General features: G+C 55.1%; 1 protein-coding gene across 1 annotated transcript in view; it reads left to right on the top strand.

Moving 5' to 3' along the window:
* KIAA1644 (KIAA1644 ortholog) overlaps window positions 1–20,468 on the top strand; it is a 57,796-nt gene extending 37,328 nt beyond the window's left edge. Inside the window, exon 5 of the mRNA XM_008052907.2 lies at window positions 18,472–20,468. Within this exon, the coding sequence (XP_008051098.1) occupies window position 18,472 (1 nt within the window). The 3' untranslated portion in view covers window positions 18,473–20,468. The remainder of the gene's footprint in view (window positions 1–18,471) is intronic.
* Window positions 20,469–22,388: the final 1,920 nt, after the last annotated feature.

Genomic DNA, 22,388 nt, shown 5'->3' with positions numbered 1-22,388 from the left:
GTGTGATACGTTGTGTGTGTGTATGCATTGTGGGGTCCGTGTGCCTGTGTGTATGTGTGTGAGTGTGTGTGTGTGTGGGTCTGCACGATATGTTGTGTATGTATGCACTGTGGGCTCTGTGTGCCCGGGTGTGTGTGTGTGTGTGCGCTTTGGGGTCTGTGTGATACGTTGTGTTGTTGTGTGTATGCGCACAACATACTCTGTGGCGTGGGGGCATGCGTGTGCCTGAGCTTGGCTTTGGCTGGGCCAAGCTTCGCCCTCCCGGCCTCCCTGGCACGAGGGCCGCAGGAAGGACTGGGCCTGTTTCTGGGCCTCAGGGCCGGTCGGAGCTTGGCACCCTGGAAGCAGGGCTGAGTGGCTGCCCAGAGTGAAGGGCACAGAGAGGCTGGAGCCACGGGCAACCAGGCCAAGGTGCAGACCGCCCAAGGCCGAGGCTCGCCCCTTCCCCAGAGACTTACACAGCCTGCTGCAAGAGGGCCCGGGGCCAGGGAGGGGACACCGGCTGGACAAACCCCGTCCCCCCTGTGAGGCCCTCGCTCACACCCAGACCCCCTCATGGGTTCCCCACCCTCACCCTTTGGTGAGTTCCCACCCACCGCCGGAAACCCTGCTGTCAGGTCACTCCCTCCTGAGGCCTCCCTTCCTCCCTCCTCCAGAAGACCCTCTCCCTGCCCAGTCCCGCACAGCCGGAGCCCCGTGGCTTGTGTCCCCGGGTCCGGTGGGGGCGGGACTGGTCTGAGTCCCCCGGGGGTCTCAGAGCCTTGTGGGTCTCCCTCCGCCGGCTTGCTGTGTAGCCCCCGGTAGCCACCCTGGGCCTCCCTTTCCCCTTGTGTGTGGCGGGGGCAGGGCGAGGGAAAGACCTGTAGGCTCTTGGCGTCTTGCAGCTTAAAGCCTCTCTGACCTTCTGTCTGGCGAATGGAGCCTCCGCCGATCAGGAACAAGAATGGCTGTGAAAAGCGCTTTGAAAAATTCATTGCAGGAGACCAAGGAGAGAGTCTTCGTTTTTTGTAGAGCAGGAGGTGGGAGAGTGAGGGGCAGAGGCCGCAAATGAAAAGGACAGCATGGCCAAGCACTCTGTGGCATTTAGCGCAGTACGCCGGCCTCCGTGGAAGCACAGGCATCAAATATTTACCAAAGCGGCTTTAGAAATTAACCTTTAGGATGCGGGTGTTCAAAGGCCCTGAGCGCCCCAAGAGACGTCCGAAGGTTGGGAGGGAGGGTGGGGGGACAACGGCTACAAGAAGGGCATGAATGATGGAAGCCTCCAGAGCCACTACAGCCCCCCTCCCCATGGACCCCACTCCCAAAGCCAGAGCAGCCCTGGCCCTGGGTCTGCAGAGGCTCCCGGCCCCTCCGAGGTTCCCAGAGGCCTGCAGGTAAGGACAGGCCCTCAGCTTGGCATTCATGGCCCTCTGTGGCTCTGCCTCCCGGGCAGCTGAGATCTGTGGGATGGAAAGGAGTGAGCCTGCCCAAGTTGGAAAAGACCGAGATGGAAGTAGGGGGCTGTCCATGCACCAGGGACAGCACGTGCAAAGGCACTGGGGCCGCGAGAGCTGGTGCATTCTTACGTCAGGATAGTCAGGCCGGAGTGTGGGCAGAGAAGGGGAGTACAGGAAGGGGGGGGTGGGAGATACAGGCAGGATCTGCTTGTGTAGGGCCTTGGTGCAGCATGGGCTTCTTACTCCAGGGACAGGGAGCCTCTGAGGAGAGGATGTGGCCCAGTTTGCCTTTGGGAGGCAGCTGGGAGTTCACCCAAGAGGCTGCCGCCGTCTCAGAGCGGGCTGTCTGCAGCTGGGACGCGCGAGGGTGGCGGCAGGGATGGGCGAGAATGGAGTCCGCAGGACTGGCCGGGTGTTGGGTGGGGGAGGAGGAGGTGAGAGCCACGGAGGATGCTGGGATTCTGGGCTGAGCAGACGGGAAGATGCCAGGAAGTTTCCAAGGCAGAGACCCTTGGGCAGGCGTGGCTCTGGGGACCCGCCATGAGGCGTGTCGTGAGCTGGAGGTACCCCAGAGACCACTGCGAGGGAGGTAGGGGAGGGGCAGCCCCTCCCAGGTGTGTGGGGACCCTTGGATGTGTGGGGAGTCTTGGATGCAGGGCTGCTGTCCCACCCTCTGCCCTGGCCCCCTCAGTGCCCTTGCCTGCCTCCCCTGTGTCCCTGCACCCTGACCCATCCCGCAGGGCAGCGGGGACGCCGAGACCCCACCCAGGCCCCATCCTGCCTGCGGGAGCCGCGGGGCGCAGCCGGACCGCACGGCTTCTGGTCCGGCCCTGCCACCCTCGTGTGCTGCTGGGATGTGGCCAGCTTCCTCCTCGAGGATGGAAAGTGAGGCTCCCCCTCCATGCTCAGATGACGCGGCACCCGCCGGACGCACCCGTTCCCATCTGTCCGCAGCAGGAGTGGCCTCTGGTGGGCTCTCCTTCCTCGCCGGGCCTCAGGGCAGGTCGTCCCTGATTGGTCATCGGCTCTGGGGGGAGGGGAGCTCAGGAGGGTCACAGGACATGTCCACGGGCACATGAGGACCAAGGAGGGTCGTGCAACATGGCCATGGTCACACGGGGACCAGAAAGGGTCACACGAACTGTCGCACGGGGATAGGGAGGGTCAGGTGACAGGGCCACAATCTCATGGGGACCAGAGTGGGTCACACAACACGGTCATGGTCCCACAGGGCCCAAGGAGGGTCACGCAACACATCCACAGTCACACAGCCGTGAGAGGCTTCTGGAGCGCCCGCATTGTCCCAGCCCTGAGAGGCTGCCTCACAGGGACACACACACATGCACACACACCCCAGAGCCTCCCCACACACCCTGACCCCTCTCCCGGCCCCTCAGTCTCCGCACTCATCTCAATGACCCCTCAAGACGTTTTACTAAAAAACAGAAATTCCCAAGGGAGGCTCTACCACTTTCTTTTGGGAACACCTCTCCCCACTTAAGACGTACACTTACTGAGTGCTTTCTGTGTGCAAGGCGCTTTTATATGCACAGCCTCATGGAAGTCTCACAGAAATTACCACTCGGAGGCCGAGTCCACGGAGGCTGAGGCTGGTGGAGAAGGTGACTTCCAGCTAAGGGTGGGAGGAATCCTGGTGCCCTGAGGGTGGCCGGCTGTGAGTGAGTTTTTGGAGAAGCTGCAGCCTGAGCCCTGCGTGCCTCTTGGCGATACTCACCTGCGGTAGGGAAGAACAGAGGAGAGCCTGGGGCCCAGAACCCAGTCCAGAGGCGTGCTCGCTCTAGGGGAACCCACCTGTCTCTGCAGGACTGGGCAGGAGCCGGGGACCCCCAGAGCCGAGCTGACACTCATGGGAAGAGGAAGCAGGAAGCAGATTCCAGCCCAGGCAGCTTCGCTTCCCAGCAGACTTGCTTTCCTTGCAGGCAGTGAGCTCCCCATCATCGGGGTGTGCAAACCAAGGTCACAAGTTCATTTCCTAAAGATGCAAAGGATGGAAGTCCGGCTGCGTGGTCTCCAGGACCCTCCTGCTCCCAGACCCTCCAGCTCTTTCCCGAGGCTTTGTGTGAGTGAGCTGTGACTGGGTAACAAGCGATCCCACAAGTTAGCAGCTTGACACAGCGAGTATTCATGTCACCCTTTCTAGAGCTGGGAATCTGGGCGAGGCTTAGCTCTCTCCTGGCTCAGGGTCTGTCACGAGGCTGCGGTCGAGGGGTCAGCGGGGACAGTGGCCCTCTCCGGGCTCAGCAGGAGAGGACTCCCTTTCAGCTGGAGGGATTGACCTCTCCACAGGGCAGCTCACAGCATGGCCGCCAGCACCCCCAGAGGAGGGCTCCAGGGGAGATCGCAAGGTGTGGAGCCTGGCGGAAGCCGGGGTCTTTCTGGAACCCGCCTGGGAAGTGGCCGGCCTCTCGTCATCACTTCTCTTCTGTCCATCCGCTAGGGGCAAGTCACCTGGCCGTGTCCCCGTGCTCCTGGGGAAGGATCCAACAAGGCCATCCGTATCTGTGATCCAAGACCTTTAACCAGAGTCCCACAGGCCCTGATGAGGCATCAAAGAAAGGGGGCTGCAAGCATCCCTGCTTCACAGACAGGGGACCGAGGGCAGGACGGGAGAGTGAGCAGTCCAAGGTCCCACGCACGTGGACTGCTGGGCTGATGTGGGTTTGGGCCTGTGGGGCTCTGGTTAAAGGTCGTGGATCACATGAGCGGCGTCTCAGTCCATGCCCAAGGTGCCTGTCCTGGGCAGGGAGGAGCCCTTGGGGCACAGAAGGTAAGCAGAAAGCAGGCGGGTCTTCAGGGACCTTGCTGTGTCTGTGTCTGGCATCCTCTGGGGGTGGGTACCTCAGTCAGGACACCCCCCCTGTGCCCTGAGCCCCTGCCGGGAGGATAGCACTGCAGGGGATGGGGAAGGTGTGTCCAGTCGGGGAGTTCACCCCAGGCCTGTCCCTCTGCCAGTCACTCAGCAACCTCCCACAAAGCCCCCTTGCGTGCCAGGCTCTGCCCTGGGCACACAGCCTTCCCTGCCAAGAAGAGCTGGCCCCCTGCAGGCCTGAGACCTGTCTCCAGCTCCTCCCTGGGCTCTGAGGCCATGAGCCTCGCTTTATGGAGTTGTCTCTGCTTTCCTCCCAGTGAAGGTGCAAGAACCAGGTGGTTCCACGGGTCCACTGGGGCTTTGGCAAGACGGGCGCTGGGGCAGAGCACCCAGGCCAGGAAGCAAAAGATGAAGGTTCCCACCTGCCCCAGCCTGGATCTGTGCCCCATGACAGTTATCCACAAGAACACTCTTGCCTTGCAGGCAATGACAAACCTAACTCAGACTGACTGACTACAACAAAGGGAACGTGTGATTTCTGTAACTGAGCAATCTAGAGGGACTGTGGACTTCAGGAGAGGCTTGATCCAGCAGCGCCAACCACCTGCAGCAGACCTTGTGTCTGTCACATCCACTTCCTGAGACTGATGCTCGACTCTCCCTCTGGGCCATGAGTCAGCAGTTACCAGCTCCCAGATTTCCAGGTTCAAATTCAGCAACAGAGATAAAATATCAGGATCCCCGTTGGCTCAAACACGGGGCCCAGAACCTCGCCTTGCTGGTCCTGATGGCCCTGTGGGGATCACACACCCATTGTACCAGGGAGATAGAACACAGTGATGGGCCTCTCCAACACGGACTCACCCTAACGCTGGGGGTGGAATCAGACCAAGGGATGGGGACCAGCTCAGGATGTGGGGGTAGGGCGTCTGGCAATCAATGCCTGCCTCTGCCCATCCTCCGAACCCAGGGTTCTTCACCTGCGAAATGGGGGTGCCACGCCTGCTCTCAGCCCTGACGTGGAGCTGGGGTGAGATGGCATATACACAAATGTCTGTAAATTGACCAAAAAGAAAGGAGTTTGGTCTTCCTTGGCCAGGCGCAGCACACCTGTGAGGTGGGGATGTCGGGGCGGTGGCACCTAGAATTCCTTCAGGAAAGAGCTGTGGGGTTGCAGCACCCACCAGACACGGCCAGGTGGATGAGCTCCAAGGGACATGCGCCCCGCGGCTCACGTCACGCCTTGCGTTCGGGTGCAGTACACACGGCACCCGTCCTACCCGTACAGCTTGAGCACCTTCCCCACACCCCAGAGGGCACCCTCCTCCCGCCCCCCACCGCCCCGCCCTCCAGCCCCTCCGTCATCCAGGCCTGTTCTCTTGAGCTTTCCAGAGCGGGATTGATGGCGCCAGCTTTAGCGAGAGGACTCTGTGGCATTGCCTGTCTCTGTCCTTTTTCCTGGTCGAGTTATGTTCCGCTGTGTGGACGCACCACGGTGTGTGTATCCTGTCCCCTGCCCGGGGCGTTCGGGCTGTTTCCACTTTGGGGTTGCTGTCAATACAGCCAATCTGAGCGTGCCCGTCCACACCTCCCACTAAGTGTGTGCTCACAGCTCTCACGGGAGTTCTGTTAGTGTCCTGTGGCCGCCATGCACAATACCAAGACTCGACACTGAGAGACTCTCTCACATCCGGGCGGCGCAGGCTGACATGAGTCTTGTGGACACCTGACTTCGAGGCGTCGCCCGCACCGGGGCTTTCTGGAGTCCATGTCCTCGCCTGTTCTCGTGTCCCAAGGCCACTCGTGTGCCTTGGCATGTGGCCCCTTCCGGCAGTGGCATTTCCCCCTCCGACCTCCGCTTCCGTGGTCGCATCTTTTCCTCCGACTCCAACCCTCCTCTCTCCCGCTTTGAGAGCCCCGTGAGTGTATCAGGCCCAGCAAGTTACCCCGGGTTCCTCTCCCCACTCAAAGCCCCAAGCCTCACCCCCTAGCAGAGTCCCTTCCTCTGAGCCAGGTGAGTGGGATGGCCACCCCGCCCCGCGTGGTTCCCTGGGCATCCCTGTGCCGTGGCCAGGGTCCCGTTTACGAGTATGGGTCACGGCATCTCCCCTTCCCGGGCTGCTTCCAGCCCCGTGCCCCGCACAGAGCCAGGCGGATGAGAACAGCTCTCCGCTGTTCACCTGGCACTTAGTCATGTTGTGTCTCGTGACTCCCCTGCTTTCCTTTGTGGGAGCCTTATGATCACCGACTCTCTGCTTTCTGGAGGCTTTTATTGTTATTCAAATCACCAGGTGCTCTGGGGGTGGAGACGCCAGCCAGGCTTGCCAGCTGCAGCCCCGCCCGTCCTCATGGGACCCACTGCCTGTCCCAGCCTGACTGCCTCCTCTCTCACCAGACCTACACCCTCCAGCTGTGCTCCCCCGCCCCAGCCTGCCCAGGCCGCTGCCCCATGTGGCCCAGTGGTCAGCTGCACCGGCCGGGTATGTGACCCTGTGACCAAGTCACAGGGCCGCTCTAAGCCTCAGTCTCCTCCTCAGTAGATTGCAGGGAGTAGTGGGCTCCACCCCACAGGGCTGTTGAGCGAGCGAGCCTGCACGTGCCGGGAGCACCTAGCACCGAAGGAGTGTCCAGCGCACCTCCAACCCCGTCCTTGCCCTCGCTAGGGTCAGGAGGGATCTTCCTGTCGGCTCCCAGAGCCCCGGGACCAAGTCCACCAAAAGCTTTGGTGGCTGCTGCCTCTCCAGACTCACCCCTGCGGGGGCTGCGACAGTCAGGCCCACTGCCATTCTCTGAGTGGCTTTGGCAGAGGTATTTCTGTGCCCAGCACTCACCCGTGGTCCTGACTCACAGCTCAGGGATCAGCTCAGCATCAGCTCCCAAGGCCGCTTCCTGAACCCTCCCAGGCCTGGACCCCAGGATGCCAACGCTCGCCGCCCACGTGGCCTGGATCTGCTGTCCTTGCCCTGGGTCCTGGTGGGGCTCCCCGCCAGCTCAGCGCCCTAGAGGGTGGACCGACGCTTGACTCAGCCTCATGTCCCCAGCGCCTGGCTCAGGATGACTTGAAAAGATGCCACAGTACGGGCTTCCAGAGGGTCACGTGGGAGGGGTCACGAGTTGACATGAGTGAGGGGAGCACGAGAGTCTTGGCCTTGTCCCTGGAGCTGGTTGGCAGAGAGGAGCTGGGTGACCGGAAGAGGGCCTGGGGGCTCATGATGGGAGCTTGGCGGTCACACAGAGACCACCTCCCGTCCTGCATTCTCAGGCTGCAGCTGACATTTGAACAAAAGCTGACATTTGTCGAAGACTCTTCCCAAAGCTTTTGGACTATGGGGGACTGATGAGCTGTGCTGTCCAGATGGCCAGGTCAGAGCTGTCCCAGGCTGTCCATAGTGGAGACATTCCTGCTAGGCATCCGTGAGTGCGGTCCTGTAGGCCTGGATTGGTATTGAGTGAGGGCCTGAGGTCCAGAGAGGTTAAGTGATTCGCCTAGGGTCACATAGCTTGTGGGGGACAGAGCTGGGATCTGATCCCAGGCCCGTCTGAGTTTTTCAGGCCGTGGTCACCTCTGCCCTAGTGCTCTGCAATGCCGTGTGGCACCCGATGTTACAAAGATCTATGAGAGTCAGACAAGCTGCACAGAAGGGGTGCCCAGTGAGGGAGGACTTGAAGGATGTGTAGGAATTTTCCAGGTATGGAGAGCACACCTGTGGGGCTTTCTGGAAAGAGAGTCCTTCGGAGTGGAGGCCACAAAACCAGAAACAGTAAAAGCTCCAGTGGTGAGAGGGACCCGTGGTCTTTTAAAAATGTTACTGATTTTGAAATAGTTCCTGTTGTCGAAAAGAATCTATAATACGTATGTGGTATAAAAAATAACGAAGTGAACACCATGTTCCCACGGCCCAGCATGAGAGCAGAGCCGCCCGCCCCACAGGGGCCTCGGCACACCCCAGCAGCGCCCCTGCCGCCCAGGGCCCACCCGCCTGGATTTTGTGCGCGTCACCTCAAGCAAAGGTGTGTCCCCAGGAATGACTGGACCAGCTCTTGCCCTCTAGAGAAGTCACTCTGGGACATGCAGAGGAGGTTGGCCTGGCCCCACCACGGGGCAGCCACGTGGAAGCCTGGCTAAGGCTGGGAGAACCAGCTCCATGCCAGAAGGAAGCCTTCTCTCCAGCAGCCTGCAATGGCGGTGACTGAGGAAGGAAGTTGCTTCTGCTGCCATCATCCCAGCAGGGCCCCGAGAGCCAGGAGGGCCGGGCTGTGAACTGTGGGAGGGCATCCGGCCCCCCGTGATAAATGTCTCCCAGCGACTGAGCAACTTAAAAGGGTATGGGCTGTAAAGTAGTGAGCCTTCTGTTCCTGGGGGGAACCAAACACTGGCCAGACCATCACTTGGACCTTCTCCGCAAGCCTCCACTGACTTCCTGTCCCTCTGCCGTCAGCCTCATGGGTTCTCACCGTCCCCACATTTGCCAGCCTGATGTCACTGTCTAAACCTCCAAGCGGGGTCTCCAAGGCCAGAGACCTAACCATCACCAGGACCTGGCAGGGAGTTCGCCCATGTTACTTTCTTTTTTTTTTTTTGAGTTGGAGTCTCACTCTGTCGCCCAGACTGGAGTGCAGTGGCCACTCCGGGGCACCGCAGCCTCGACCTGCTGGGCTCCAGCTATCCTTCCGCCTCAACCTTCCAGTAGCTGGAGCTACAGGTGCGCGCTACCACACCCGGCTAATTTTTGATTTTTTGTAGAGATGAGATCTCACCAAGTTGCCCAGGCGGGTCCCAAACCCACAGGCTCAGGCAATCCACTCATCTCAGCCTCCCAAGGCGTGGGATTACAGGCTGAGCCACCGAGCCCAGCTCCATGTTACTTTCTTCCCTCTTTCTTTTCCCACTAAGGTGGCCATGTGGCAAAGCGTTGGAGTCTCCAGTCAGGCCACCTAGGCTGGAATTCTGGCATGGGGGTCCAGCCCACGCAGAGATCAGTGGAACCTTGGGTCTGCTCCTCTGTCTTGGCACAGATACTTCTATGAATGCAGCCCAAGGCCTTTTCCACCTCAGCTCCCCATGCACGCACTCGGAATGTGGGGACATCTGTCCCTCGCCACGCCCCCATGTCATGCCCAGGCCCCAGGGCTGGAAGCACTGCCAGGGAACCCATTTGTGCAGCCAAGAGCTCCATCCAGAGAAGCTACCCCCACCTTGCTGTCTTGGGCCTCCCTGCGCCCCTCTGGTCGTCTCTACCACATGCCCTCCCAACTCCAAGTTTCTCCTGAGAACACAGTGGTGGGTGGGGACAGGAGTCAGAGTGCTGTTCCCTGCCTCTCACTTGCCTTGGGCCGTGTGCTGTCTTCAAGCCTCAGGTGGAGTCAGCCAGGCTCGGGTCTGGTTTCCAACCCTCAGGTCCTGGTGCCCCGCTTGGGGGCTGTAACGGCCCCACCCTTCGTCCCCCAACCTTGACATGTGGTGTGGTGTCCAGGGGCGTGTGTGTTATCCAGCAGTGCCGAGAGCAGGGAGGTGTTTTTGCCTTTCCTAAACGCTACTTCCACCCTTTTCCCAGCATGGTATGCTCAAGGTCTCCCCATCCTGCCTCTGAAGCACCTGCATCCCCACTTCTAAGAACTATGTCTGTACCCCTGTTCCTGCAGTCTCCCGGGCAGGGCCCCAGGTTCCCCTGCAGACCAGCCACAGGGCTTCCCTGGGGCTTCGGGCAGGGAGCTGGTCGCCAGCAGAGCAGGGTGGGACATTCCCTTTGCAGGTGGGATTAGCCGCCTTGGGAATCAGCCAGCGTCCCGATTTGGGTGTGATATAAAGTGCCATCTCACCATCTTATGAATATTGTTGTTATTGGTGTTATTTAATGAATAGATTGATTTTTTTTTTGAGTTGGGGGTCTCAATCAACCAGGCTGGAATGCAGTGGCACAATCACAGCTCACTTGACTTCCTGGGCTAAGGCAATCCTTCTGCCTCAGCCTCCCAAGTAGCTGGAACTATAAGGGCTTACCACCATGCCTGGCTAATTTTTTAAAGTTATTTTTTGTAGCTGGGCGTGGTGGCTCATGCCTGTAATCCCAGCACTGTGGGAGGTGAGAGGATTACCTGAGCCCAGGGGTTCAAGACTAGTATGGACAACTTGGCAAGACCTCATCTCTAAAAAAAAAAAAAGCAAAAGCATTATTGTTTGTAGAGACGAGCTCTCACCATGTTGTCCTGGCTCCTGAGCTCAAGCAATTCTTCCCACTTCAGCTTCCTAAAGTACTGGGGTATTACAGGCATGAGCCACTGCACCCAGCCAATAGACTTTATTTTTTAGATCAGTTTTACATTTACAGAAAAATAGAACGAAAGGGACAGAAATGTCCAGGGCAGTCCCTTCCCTTCCCTCCCCTCCCTCCATATAGTTTCCCCTGTTTTTATTTTTATTTTAAAGATGTCAACTACAATTCAGGATTAGGTATACAAGTGGTCCTCGTGCAGGTAAAGTTTGGGCCTCTCTTTTCCCCTGTTGTTGAGGGAGCCAGCGTTGGCCCAGTGTTACCAACTTGAGTGCATAGTGCTCGCCGGGTCCTGTTAGGAAACTTCTGCTGACCCGTGCAAGGGTTGTTTCTTCAGGGCCTGTTTCCCCATTCAGACCCTACAGGACAGGCTAAGAGTGTGGACTGGGGAGACAGGTCTCCTGGGCCACCAATGAGCTGTGTGAGGCAGGGCAGGACACTTAACCTCTCTGTGCCTCGGTGTCCTGCTGTATAAAATGAGACTAGCAATAGCACTTACCTCATGGGGCTTCCCTTAGAGTGAATGTGTGTTGAGAGCTTAGGACAGTACCAGGCACAATCTTTTTTGCAAATGGGAATCCCAGAGCTACGTTACATGGTGGGGAAGGTGGGAGGGAGATGGGCTTCTCCCACTTCAGGCCCGAGTTCTCAAGATTTGGAGGGTACAGAAGACGCAAAAGCAGAATGGTCCTACCCTCGGGGAACACACACCTGATGTCCCAGGAAGGCAGGCAGTCTGGGAATGAAGGAGGCGTGTGTCCGCAGGCGGGACCGTAGCAGGGAGCAGAAAGCAGGGAGCTGGGGTGCAGGTTAGGTATGGGAGGGTCAGGACGGCCTCCCAGAGGAACCATCTGCACCCAGACCTGAGGCTACTGAGATGAACCAGGCATAGAAGCCCAGGTGAGCAATCGAGGCAGAGGGACCCGCAGGTGCAAAGGTCCTGTGGCAGAAGCGCCCGGGAGTGTGGGAGGAACAGCAAGGAGGCCTGTGTGACGGGAGAACAGTGGTAGGGGGTGTAACAGGAGGTCAGGTCCGAAAGGTGCCTGGGGGCAGCATGGAGAGTTGCTGAGGCCTTGATCGTGTGAGCCATTAGAGGGTTTCCAGCAAAGGGGCTTGAACTTTGGCTTCCTTGCTGTGAATACATTTTGCGGGGGTCGGTGGTAAGGGCAGAGAAATCGGTTAAGAGTATTGAAATAACCCTGGCGGGAGAGTGATGGTGGCGGTGGCAAGAAGGAGTTCGATTTTGGATCTGTTTTGAAAATGGAGCCAGTGAGATTGGCTGGTGGACTGGACCTGGGAGGGAGGGAGGAAGTTGAGGATGGCTCCCAGTGTCTTGGCCTGAGCTCCAGAAGGAGGGAGCACCATCAGCCAGGGAGGGGAAGACGGAGGAGCCAGTGGGGGACCCTCAGGAGGTGAGTTTTGGACGCATTCAGACGAGATGCCGGCCAGGTCCCCAAGAGGGACTTCCGGGGCGGCTGGAAACTCAAGGCTTAAGGTCAGGGGAGGGTTCTCAGCACCGTAAAGCAAACCTGGGATCTCCATGACGATGCCCAGGGAAGGAGACCAAAGAACAGAGGCATCTGAGGACAGCTGCCAGAGCCTTCCCGGTGCCCGCCTTGCTCACCACCATGAAGGAGAGAGTTGGCGAGCGAGTGTCCCACTGATGGACGCGTCCTTGATCCTAATCTGCTGTTGCCCGGGCTGTCGTGATGCATGAGCTTGTCCATCTTTTGCTCTTGCAAGCGTGTCTTTAGGACCATTGTCCTGTGGAACTGACAGGTCACTCCGACCTGCAGTGGGGCGAAAACCAGAACCAGCACACACGGTGCGACCTGCGTGATCTTCCTTATTGCGAGGCGGAAGAGTCCTGTGGTCCGTGCACTGGAATTGTTCCCGCTGAGGCTTGAGTTTATGTTCCTCGTATTGTAGACGTCGGATGTGCTGTTTGACCTGTTCTGTCTTTCTTCTTGGCAATTGGTGTGTTGAGATCTTTCCTTCCCAGATCCCTGGGGCGAACCTTGGGGTAGTGGTTGGCCCAAGGGGCTAGCGTGTGGACCAAAAGCAATGAAAAGCCTGCTTTGCTGGAGGCTGCAGACAAGTTAAGAAATACGTGTGTAAAATACGTGCATGGTTAGACTGTGAGGGTGCTATGGAGAAAAACAGTGGGAGAGCAGGGAGGGAGTTTGAGCTAGAGTCTAATTTTAAACAGGTGGTCGGGGGGACTTACTAACGAGGGGACTTGAAGGGGATGAGGCCATGGGAGTATCTGGGGGAAGAGGCAGGAGCGTGCCGGCGCAGATGGCGCCTTTGTCAGGCTTCTCCACAGAAACAGACCCACTAGGATAGATACGTGCATGGGAGAGACTGCAAGGAACTGGCGCGCACGACTCTGGAGGCTGAGGGGTCCAACGTCTGCCATCCACACACTGGAGACCCAGTAGGGTTGATGGTGTTGTGCCAATTCGAGTGACGGGCCTGAGAACAGGAAGAGCTGATGGGGTATGTTTCAGTGCAAGGTAGTCTGGTCAGAGAAGACCGATGTCCCTGCTCAGTGAGGGTCGGGCAGAGAGAGTGTGCATTCTCCCTCACTTAGCTCGTTTGTTCTAGTCAAGCCTCCCACGGATCAGACGAGGCCCGTCCACACTGGGGAGAGCACTCAGACGAGGCCCATCCACACTGGGAGGGCACTCAGACGAGGCCCGTCCACACTGGAGGGAGCATTCAGACGAGTCCCATCCACACTGGAGAGCACTCAGATGAGGCCCGTCCACACTGGGAGGGCACTCTTCTCTACTCATTCTTCTGATTTAAAGACGAATCTGACCTATAAACCCCCTCCCGGGCCCATCCAGAAGAACGTGAGGCCAAATCTCAGGGCACTCTGGGGCCCAGTCCAGTTGACACAAAGTGAACGATCGGAGTGGTGACAGTGAAAGGAAGAAGAGAAAGAAAAAAACAACAACAAAGAGGAGATGGAGCAGAAGGGTCTTCAGCTCCTCCTCTCAGTGAATGGGAGCCTCTGAGGGGTTTGGAGCAGAGGGGAGACGTGATCGGACTTGGGTTTTCACAGGACCCTTCTGGCTGCTGTGTCGAGACCAGAGGGAAAGGGTTGACTATGAAGAGGCCACTGTGGGAATCTTGCTGGCTCGGACCCCGGTAGGAGCCGTAGAGGCAGCAGGAATGGCCAGGTTTCTTGACATATCTCTCAGGAAGGGCCAATGGGATTTGCCTCTTGGTTGGATTTGGGGGTGGGGTGGAGGTGAAGATGACTCTGGGCCTCCAACATGAGCAACTGGTCACATAGAGCTGAATTTACTGAGGTTGGGAAAACTGTGGGAAAAGCTGGTTTGGGAAGGAAGATTGGGCTTTTAGTGCGGAGCATGTTAAGGTTGAAATGTCTGAAATATCCACTTGGTGATGGCAGCAGACAGTCTAGCCATAAGCACGGAGTTTAGGGGAGAGTTTAAGACTGGAGAGCCATCAACATACAGGTAGTGTTTAAACCCTTGGCAGGAGATAAGATCCTCAGGGGTGAGTATAAGGCAGGGAAGATGGGAAGAGCTAGCAGAGGGCCTGAGCTGAAGTAGTCAGGGAAACAGGAGAACTAGGAGAGGGGGCTGGAGTGTTCTGGAAGCCAGAGGAGTGATCACTTGAGTCAATGCCGCTGAGAGGACAAGTGAAAAGAGGACTGAGGATTGACCACTAGATTTGCCAACACAGAGGCCCTTGGTGACCTTGACAAGGCCAAATGCTGCAGAGAAGCTGGAGCAAAAGCCTGTCAGGAGCAACAAAAAGTTAATTTGAAGAGCAAAAGTACCGATAATCCTTCCAAGAAATCACATTCCGCTTTTAGGCCCTATATCTTCTGCTTTATTCGATTCCCAACAGTCAACATGTCTCATTGTTTTTCAAAGAACCAGTGTTGAAATTATTTATTAATTCCTTCCTTTTGGTGTTTTTAACTCTATTTTAGTTTTATGTATTGCTCTTCTACGTCTTTCTTGGGTTTATTTTGTCTTTCTTTTGGGGGAAACTTATGGATAGTTAATTCATGTTTTCTAAGTTATTAAGAAAAGTGGCATTTTTGAGGCTATAAATTTTCCTCTGAGCCTTAGCTCAGGTTCTGAAATATTATATATATATATATATATATATATTTTGTGTGTGTGTGTGTGTGTGTGTGTGTGTGTGTGTGTGTGTGTGTGTGTGAGAGAGAGTCTCACTCTGTCACCCAGACTGGAGTGCAGTGGCCTCGACCTGCTGGGCTCCAGTGATCCTTCCACCTCAGCCTTCCTAGTAGCTGGAACTACAGGCATGCGCTACCACACCAAACTAATTTTTTTGATTTATTGTAGAGATGAGGTCTCGCCAAGTTGCCCAGGTGGATCTTAACCCGCAGGCTCAGGCAATCCAGTCAGCTCAGCCTCCCAAAGCACGGGATTACAGGCTGAGCCACCGAGCTCGGCTAATATTTTATATTTTTGTGATTGTCTAGATATTCGCAATGTTGGTTTTTGTTCTCTTTGACTCAAAAGTTATTTTAAAGAGTTTATAAGCTTCGTGGTGGTAGAGTTTTGTCTTGTGGGTTTTTTTTTTGTTATTAATACTTTCAAATTTTAGTATATTGTGACCAGAGACATTTGTCTTTTTCTACTCTTTGGAATTTATTTCCTTTGTAGTCTGCTAGTCATCTAGTCATTTTGTGTGTGTGCATTTTCAAGATCATTTGGATAGAAGGCACACACACACAAATACACCCACATACACACATTGTTGTTATTTAGATGATTAGGCTCATTTCCTTATTTATGTTTTTACCAACTTCGTCTGTAATCGACAGAAAAACGAAATGTATTAATACTGGCAAACTTTGTCTTTTTCTCCCTAAATTTCCAGCAGTGCTTGCTTTCTGAATATTGAGGCTATGTTATTTGGTGCATAAGTATTCATGACTGTTAGATCTTTGTGGTGACTCCTATCCTTGATCCTCACTAAGTGCCCTTTTTTTCCTCATTCAGTATTCCTTGCCCCGACTTCAGCTTTGTCTGATATTCAGATCCCGACCCCTGGTTTCTCTTGGTTTGAATTTGTTTGCTATACTTCTGCCCACTTTTTCCAGTGTGATAAAATGCACATTGCATAAAATGTGCCATCTTAACCATTTTTAAGTGTACAGTTTAGTGGCATTAAGTACATTCACACTGTAGTACAACTGTCACCTTCATCTACCTGCAGAACTTTTAAAAATCATCGGTCTATCCTTTTATATTAAACCTTTCTGCCTCACTTTACCTTCAGTGCATTTAGTTTGCGATCCAGTCTGAGTCTTTTCTTTTTTTCTTTTTTTTTTTTTTTGAGTTGGAGTCTCACTCTGTCACCCAGATTGGAGTGCAGTGGCCGCTCCCGGCCCCCGCAGCCTCGACCTGCTGGGCTCCGGCGATCCTTCCGCCTCAGCCTTCCAAGTGGCCGGCATTACAGGCATGCGATACCACACCCGGCTGATTTTTTGATTTATTGTAGAGATGAGGTCTCGCTGCCCAGGCGGGTCTCGAACCCGCAGGCTCAGGCAATCCACTCACCTCAGCCTCCCAAAGGCGCAGGATGACAGGCTGAGCCACCGAGCCCGGCTCTTTTTTTTTTTTTTTTAACAAGGGTGTGTGGCTCATTAACATTTACTGATATGGCCGATACACTTGGGCTTGGTTTATGATATGCTTTCTGCTTTTATAGGTTTTGTAGTTTTCACCATATGTTCTCTGTTTCCTTTGTCTTATTTTTTGTAGACATATATGTCTTCTGGTGGTTTGGAAAGCTGCGTTTTTGATCCTGTGGTTATCTTCATAATTATAATGTGACATGATACCCTTAATCCTCTATTTCTTTAGACAATGCTTGTTTTCTCCCTGCTGCGTACAATGTCAAAGCTACACTATTTCTGCTGCCCCTTCCCTTGCTTCCTTCCATCAGATTATTGCTTATATTATTTTTTCTGTTTGCCTTTGTTCCTCTGATTCTATTTAAATTTCTAAGCAATTCTTTAGACATCCAACCATAAGTGAATAAGGCACGGGTTACTTATATGACCTCCCTCCTTCTCACCTCCTCCCCTCCTACTTATTATTTATATCAGCTCCCTGTTCCTGGTTCGTCCTTTTCTGTGATAGTCACAATCTTTAGCATTGCTTCAGACAGTCCTACAGGTAAACATGAGATTCTGGGCTCATAGCCAGTGCTCCATTTACCCCTTGGTTTGTCTAATTGTGTCTCCTAGAAATTATTTAAGAAGGTCTTGTGGGAACTCTAATTCAAACATATGTTCAACAAGTTTTTCTGTTGACTTTATACGTGAAAGATGGTTCATCTGGACTTTAAATTCTTGGTTCATTCATTCATTCAACAACTATGTATTAAGTCCCTGCTGTGTGCTAGTTACTGTTCTAGACCCTAGCAATACAACAATGAGCAAAACACACCGTCACCTTGACCCTTTTGTAGATAACTTTCTAGTTGGGGAAGACAAACAATAAACTAGTCAAGAAGAAAGGAGAATATGTGCTTTGCTGGATAGAGATAGAGATATGTGCTAAGGAGGAAAATATAGCAGTGGTTGGTGATTACTTGGACCAGGCTTTGTTCTGTGAAGCAGAGGAGATGACTCCATGGAATCTCCCACCCTTAGTGCATGCACATGTCCCCACCCATGCATAGAGTGGCTAGCTGGCTCTGCTAATTGGCACATCACTCGTTTGGGAGAGGTGGGCTTTTCTGGCTTTGTTTGAGCCCCTCCCTTGACCTCTGTGCTTGCTTTGCTAATGGGCATTGAAGTTTGATTGAAGATTGTTTCTTGATTAAGAACTGTCATCAGATGCAAGTTGAAGATACCCACTGCAGTGAGGTGAAGGTGGGCAGTCCAGGGTGCCACCAGAACCAAGTTTCTCCCTGCCTTCCATCCTACCTGCATTAGTGAGGTCCTTCATGCTCATGCTTACAAGACTTCCCATCTTCCCCTACTCATGTCTACTTCCCAGTAGACTTCTACTTGCATCGGGTAGACTAGCCCACATGACCACTCCTGTCTGCAAGGGAGTCTAGGAAGGTGACAGGGATTCATGGAGCTTGCCACAGTTGGTGTTTGTATTTCTTTTCCTCATTGTCCTATCTGCAACTTGACTCTGCCAATCAAAGCTACAAGTGCCCCACAGTCCTGTTTCTACATAGTAGATCTCGTCCCACTGGTCTCCTGGCTCATTACTGTTCCAAGAGCACTCTGGTTTCCTCTCCATGGCTTTGTATGATATCTTGGTGTGATTCCAGGATATATAATAACTTTTGTTTCTGTGTCTGTATCTGTTTTTAATTTTTTTTAGTTTGTTATAGTAAGGATGTCCATATGGTTTATCATCCAAATCAGAATACTTTTGAGGATAAAGGGGGGAACAATATTAAAAATTATGTCAGAACAATAGGTGTTAACTGGGACTGTCACAAGCCAAGGCATGTAATCACCCTGGTAGCTGCTGACATAGATGAGCACTGTTGAGTTTCATAAGTTGATTTGATGTTCTTACAGATTGAAAATTATATCTGCACTCTCTGTTCCACAAATTAGTTTGTCGGTTGTTAGATTTTCTACACAAATAATCCACAATTAGGTGTGATTTTTATTCTTCTATTCCCATCCTGATACTCTATGCTTTTTTCTTGTCTTATTGCATGGGCTGGGACTCTAGTACTCTGTGGAGCCATAGTGATAGTAGACTTTTTTGTCTTGCTTCTTAAAGTCATGTGGTTCACAATGTCCAAGAGACAAAGACCATGTGCTCAGAGAAGACTCAGCTTCTCCTGGCACTGAGACCCGAGAGAAATGCCCCCAGTGAGTCCCTATGGAGGAGACATCATGTGATATTTTGTTTTCTTCTCCTTCCCCCAGAAAACCCTTTTGCTGTGCCTCAGGATTGGGGAGGTGAGATCCGAAGCACCCGGCGCAGCCTCCGAGAGGAACAACTTCTACAGAGATGCCAGGGAGAACCGAGGCAGCCGCGGCGGTGGCAGGGGAGGAAATGCTGCCTGTGCCCAGAACCCCCTTCCACGGACTTCTGAGATTAGGAGCAAACTCAGGGGTAGGGGCTGGGGTGCAGGGGAGGGGATTCTGAGCCACCCGTCTGCAAGCAATAGTCCTACTTTGGGCCGGTGGCTTCTGAGAGGTGGCGACCAACACCAAGCTGCTCTGGCTGGCTCAAGCCAGAAGGATTCAGGCCTGTGAGTCACGCCTGTGGTCTAAAACCCCCAACTTCCCTTGCCTCCACTCCCTCCAATTGTGGCCCCTTGGGCCTATTTGTGTCCGAATATTGAATGTGCGTGTGTATGCGTGTGTGATTTGGGGTGCTCATGTCTGTTTGTTTGCTTGATAAGTTGGTTTTGATTGGGGTTCCCCCCTCACGTTCTCTGATGAGCACACGACCCCATGTGTTGGGGGTTCTCATCAGTGTTAGTGTCTGGGGCTCAGGCTTCTTGCTGCAGCCAGCAGCTGTGCACCAGGGAGTCGGCCAAGCACAGGGTACAGCCCCTCTGCATCTCAGGAGGCCCTGAGGATTTGAAAGTGCCAGTCAGGGATGGTTCTTATGGAATCCGCTCCTGTAATAATAGTAATCCTAAGGGATCATCTGGGGCCTACCGCAGGGCAGGCATCAGGTCAGGTGTTTTTGTGCACAATGTCTCTCACCACCAGGGAGATGGGCGTGATCGACCCCTCCAGAAACAGCTCAGCCTGGAGAAGGGGTGCCCGGTCCCATGGCCAGGAGGAGACCAGCCCTTTGGCTTGACCTCAGGGGTACAGGAGCCCAAAGTCCAGGCTCCAGTTCCCTGGACGTGACAGGCTTCCCAGCCCAGGGCACGCCCAGCACAAACCCGGAGCGCCTCCCCAAGTTCCCCGCCATTACTGCTGGAGCCCCTGTCCACTCAGCACATTCTGGTTAAGCACCGACTGCATGCCAGGCTCCGTGCTGGGCAGTGACAGGGACAAGCGATGAGCCCGACCTCATCTGTGCCCCTGGAGAGCTCCCAACTGGAGGGAGAGACAGACACATGGCTCTCTGCTGGAAAGTATGACGAGGCCTACAGAAACCCAGAGGAGAGGGTCTAGAAATCCATCCTTATAAGGTGGGACTTCCATGTAAACCTGGATGCCCATAACATCCACCCACAGAGCTCACCACCTCCACCACCTGCCCCGTTGCCCGGGGTGCACACATGGGAAGATGTCACCTCCATGATCACATAGGCCCCCAAAGGCCACACTGCCAGTGTAGACCCCCTCATTCCACCAGTGTTAGTGACACCAAAATCTCCCCTAGCTCTTAGCTTGAGGGGCTCTGCTCAGTAAACACTCGTCCCCTCTGATCCTGTGTCCTCATTTCATCGGACCCAGTGTTCTCACATACTGTCCATCTGCCCACCAGACATGACAGAGAGCAAGACAGGTCCCTGCTTGCGGTGCTGGCTTCCCGACTGGGGCAGGACAGTGAAGAAGGATGGCAAAGTGGTGAGCACTCTGCCAAGAATTCTGTCAACGTGACACGTTAGTGAGGGCCTTGTGGGCCTGGCGTGGCCTGGAAGAGCCTTTCTGAGCAAGGGACATGTAAGCCCAGAGATGAATGGCATACGGGAGCCAGCCATGGGCATAAAAGCCAGGGAAGAAGCATTCCAGGCGGGAAAAAAACAGCGAGTGCAAAGGCCCAGAGACAGCAACAGGCTTGGTGGTTTCAAGGAGCCCCAAGAAAGCCAGGGTGGCTGGGACCCAGAGCTGGTGCAGAGGGACACGAGGGTGAGAGTATCCAGGCCCTGGCTTCACTGTGAGTCACCGTCATGCTGCACAAACACAATGCCCCATCTTGGATAAAGCAGAACAAGCTTCCTGGGACGTAACTTTCCATACCGCCTGGCTCTTCACCCTCTCAACAGCCCCGTAGAGAAGGGCCTCTCCCCATTTTATGGACGAGGAGACTGAAACCCAGGGGCTTGCCTGAGGTCACCCAGGCAGACTATGGAAGCCCCAGGACTGGCTTCAGCCTCTGGGTCCAGCCCATCTCCTCCTGATAGGATGGCGGTGTCCGGGTCAATAGCTTGGCAGAGGCAACATGACGGCACCTTTGCTTTGGGGTCTTGACCGGGAACAGGCACCACTTCCTTTTCCTCCCCCGCGCGTCATCCCAGGACACATCCCAGGCCTTGTTGCCATGGAGACGTGCAGCGGTTCATCCGCACAGCTGGGGCAGCCCACACCTGCACCCCCTGTGCCTTGGGAGTAGGGGAGGGCCCCAGACCCAGGTCCGACGTCACCTCTGCCACTGAGAGCGGGTGACCTGGGCCAAGGCCTGTACCCTCGCTGCCTCAGTCTCCCCATCGGCAAGAGGAAGGAGTCAGATCGGGTCTTCAGGGTTTGCAGTCCTGGGTGATGTTCACGGAGGAGCCACTTGCAGAGAGAAGCAACTGGTGGCCTTGCTGCCCTTCCCGGACGCTGGAGTCAGAGGTCCCTGCCCAGTAGACAGCACTAGGGGTCACCCAACCTGCATCCCTTGAGGTGACAACCTGATAGGAGGGGACTTCCTCCTGGCCCCACCAGCGGTCTTTCCAGGAATGACTGAACAAGCCCACGGGGGTTTGCTGTCCGCTGCTCTGCCCTCTAGGGCCGCAGGCTGAGGACTGGGACATTTCGTGGTGAGCAGTCGGCCTCGCGCCTGTGCGGCTCAGCAGAGCTCACCAAGCCCTGGCACCCCTGATGCGGGCAGCCCGTGGCAGAGTGCACAGAGCCGCTCCGCTGCTCCTTCGTAGGGGGGCCTTGGCCAGCCGCTCAACCTCTCCTAGCCTCTGCTCACCTGGCAAGCGTGTGGAGCTGGGGCGCAGGAGCTCGTGACACTTGATGTCTCACGGAGGTGTCGGGGGTGAGCACAGCATGCACCGAGGTGTCGAGTGGGTGTGGGCACCCTGGGCGGAAGGGGCCGTGTGTAGTCCGGTTCCCCGGCGGTGTCGGGGGCTCCCTGGGACCTCGCGGGATCCCAGATGAAAACTGTCCCCATCCCACTGTGGCTGTGGCTCGCCGTGTGTCCTGAGAAGGGGATGCAGGGTCATGACAAGTTCAAGTGTAGATTTGTGGAGCTCTCGTTTTTTAGTGACCCCCACCCCTGATTTTTTAATCAGGGTGTGAGCTTCTGTCCGTCATCGTGTACTTTGTAAAAATAATGATGACGATACAAAAAGAAAAACAAACAGCGAAGATGACACTAGCGTGTCCTCTGAGGACATGGTGTCTGAGGTCTGGTTCCCGCCGGGAACGGTGTGTGATTCATGAGCAGTTTTATGCTTCCCCTTTGCGTGTGTGTGGTGTGACTGCTGTGTGTTTTGGAGTCTCCACCCAGAACCACTTGTGGGTAATGCCCCCAGCCCGCTGCCCCCATGGTAGGCCCCATGATAGCCTGGTACGTAGAAGACAACCTGCCCACCCACCGGCCAGCCCCAGTTGCCAGGCCAGCACCCAAAACAACCGTTGCCATTGTGCAATGGGCCTTAATGACAACACACACGCACACATGCAAACACACACACACACACACACACACACACACACACACATGCATGTGCACATGCAACCAGGCATGCGTACACACGTGTGGGCACACACATACGCACGATTCTGCAGGTAGGTCTGGCCCCCCCTTGCTGTCTCTGATGGTTTAGAAAACATCAAGGAGACAGCTAGTAGTGTTCTAGGCTGGGTGGCATTTCTCATCATCAGAAAAATTCCAACATGGTTGGCCTCGAGGCTGGAAAGAAGGGTTTGGGGGTGTGGCC

This window comes from Carlito syrichta, unplaced genomic scaffold (assembly GCF_000164805.1).
Source record: "Carlito syrichta isolate Samal-C Ts95f unplaced genomic scaffold, Tarsius_syrichta-2.0.1 Scaffold287654, whole genome shotgun sequence".
Taxonomy (NCBI): Eukaryota; Metazoa; Chordata; class Mammalia; order Primates; family Tarsiidae; genus Carlito; species Carlito syrichta.
This window is presented reverse-complemented; position numbering and strand designations above follow the sequence as displayed.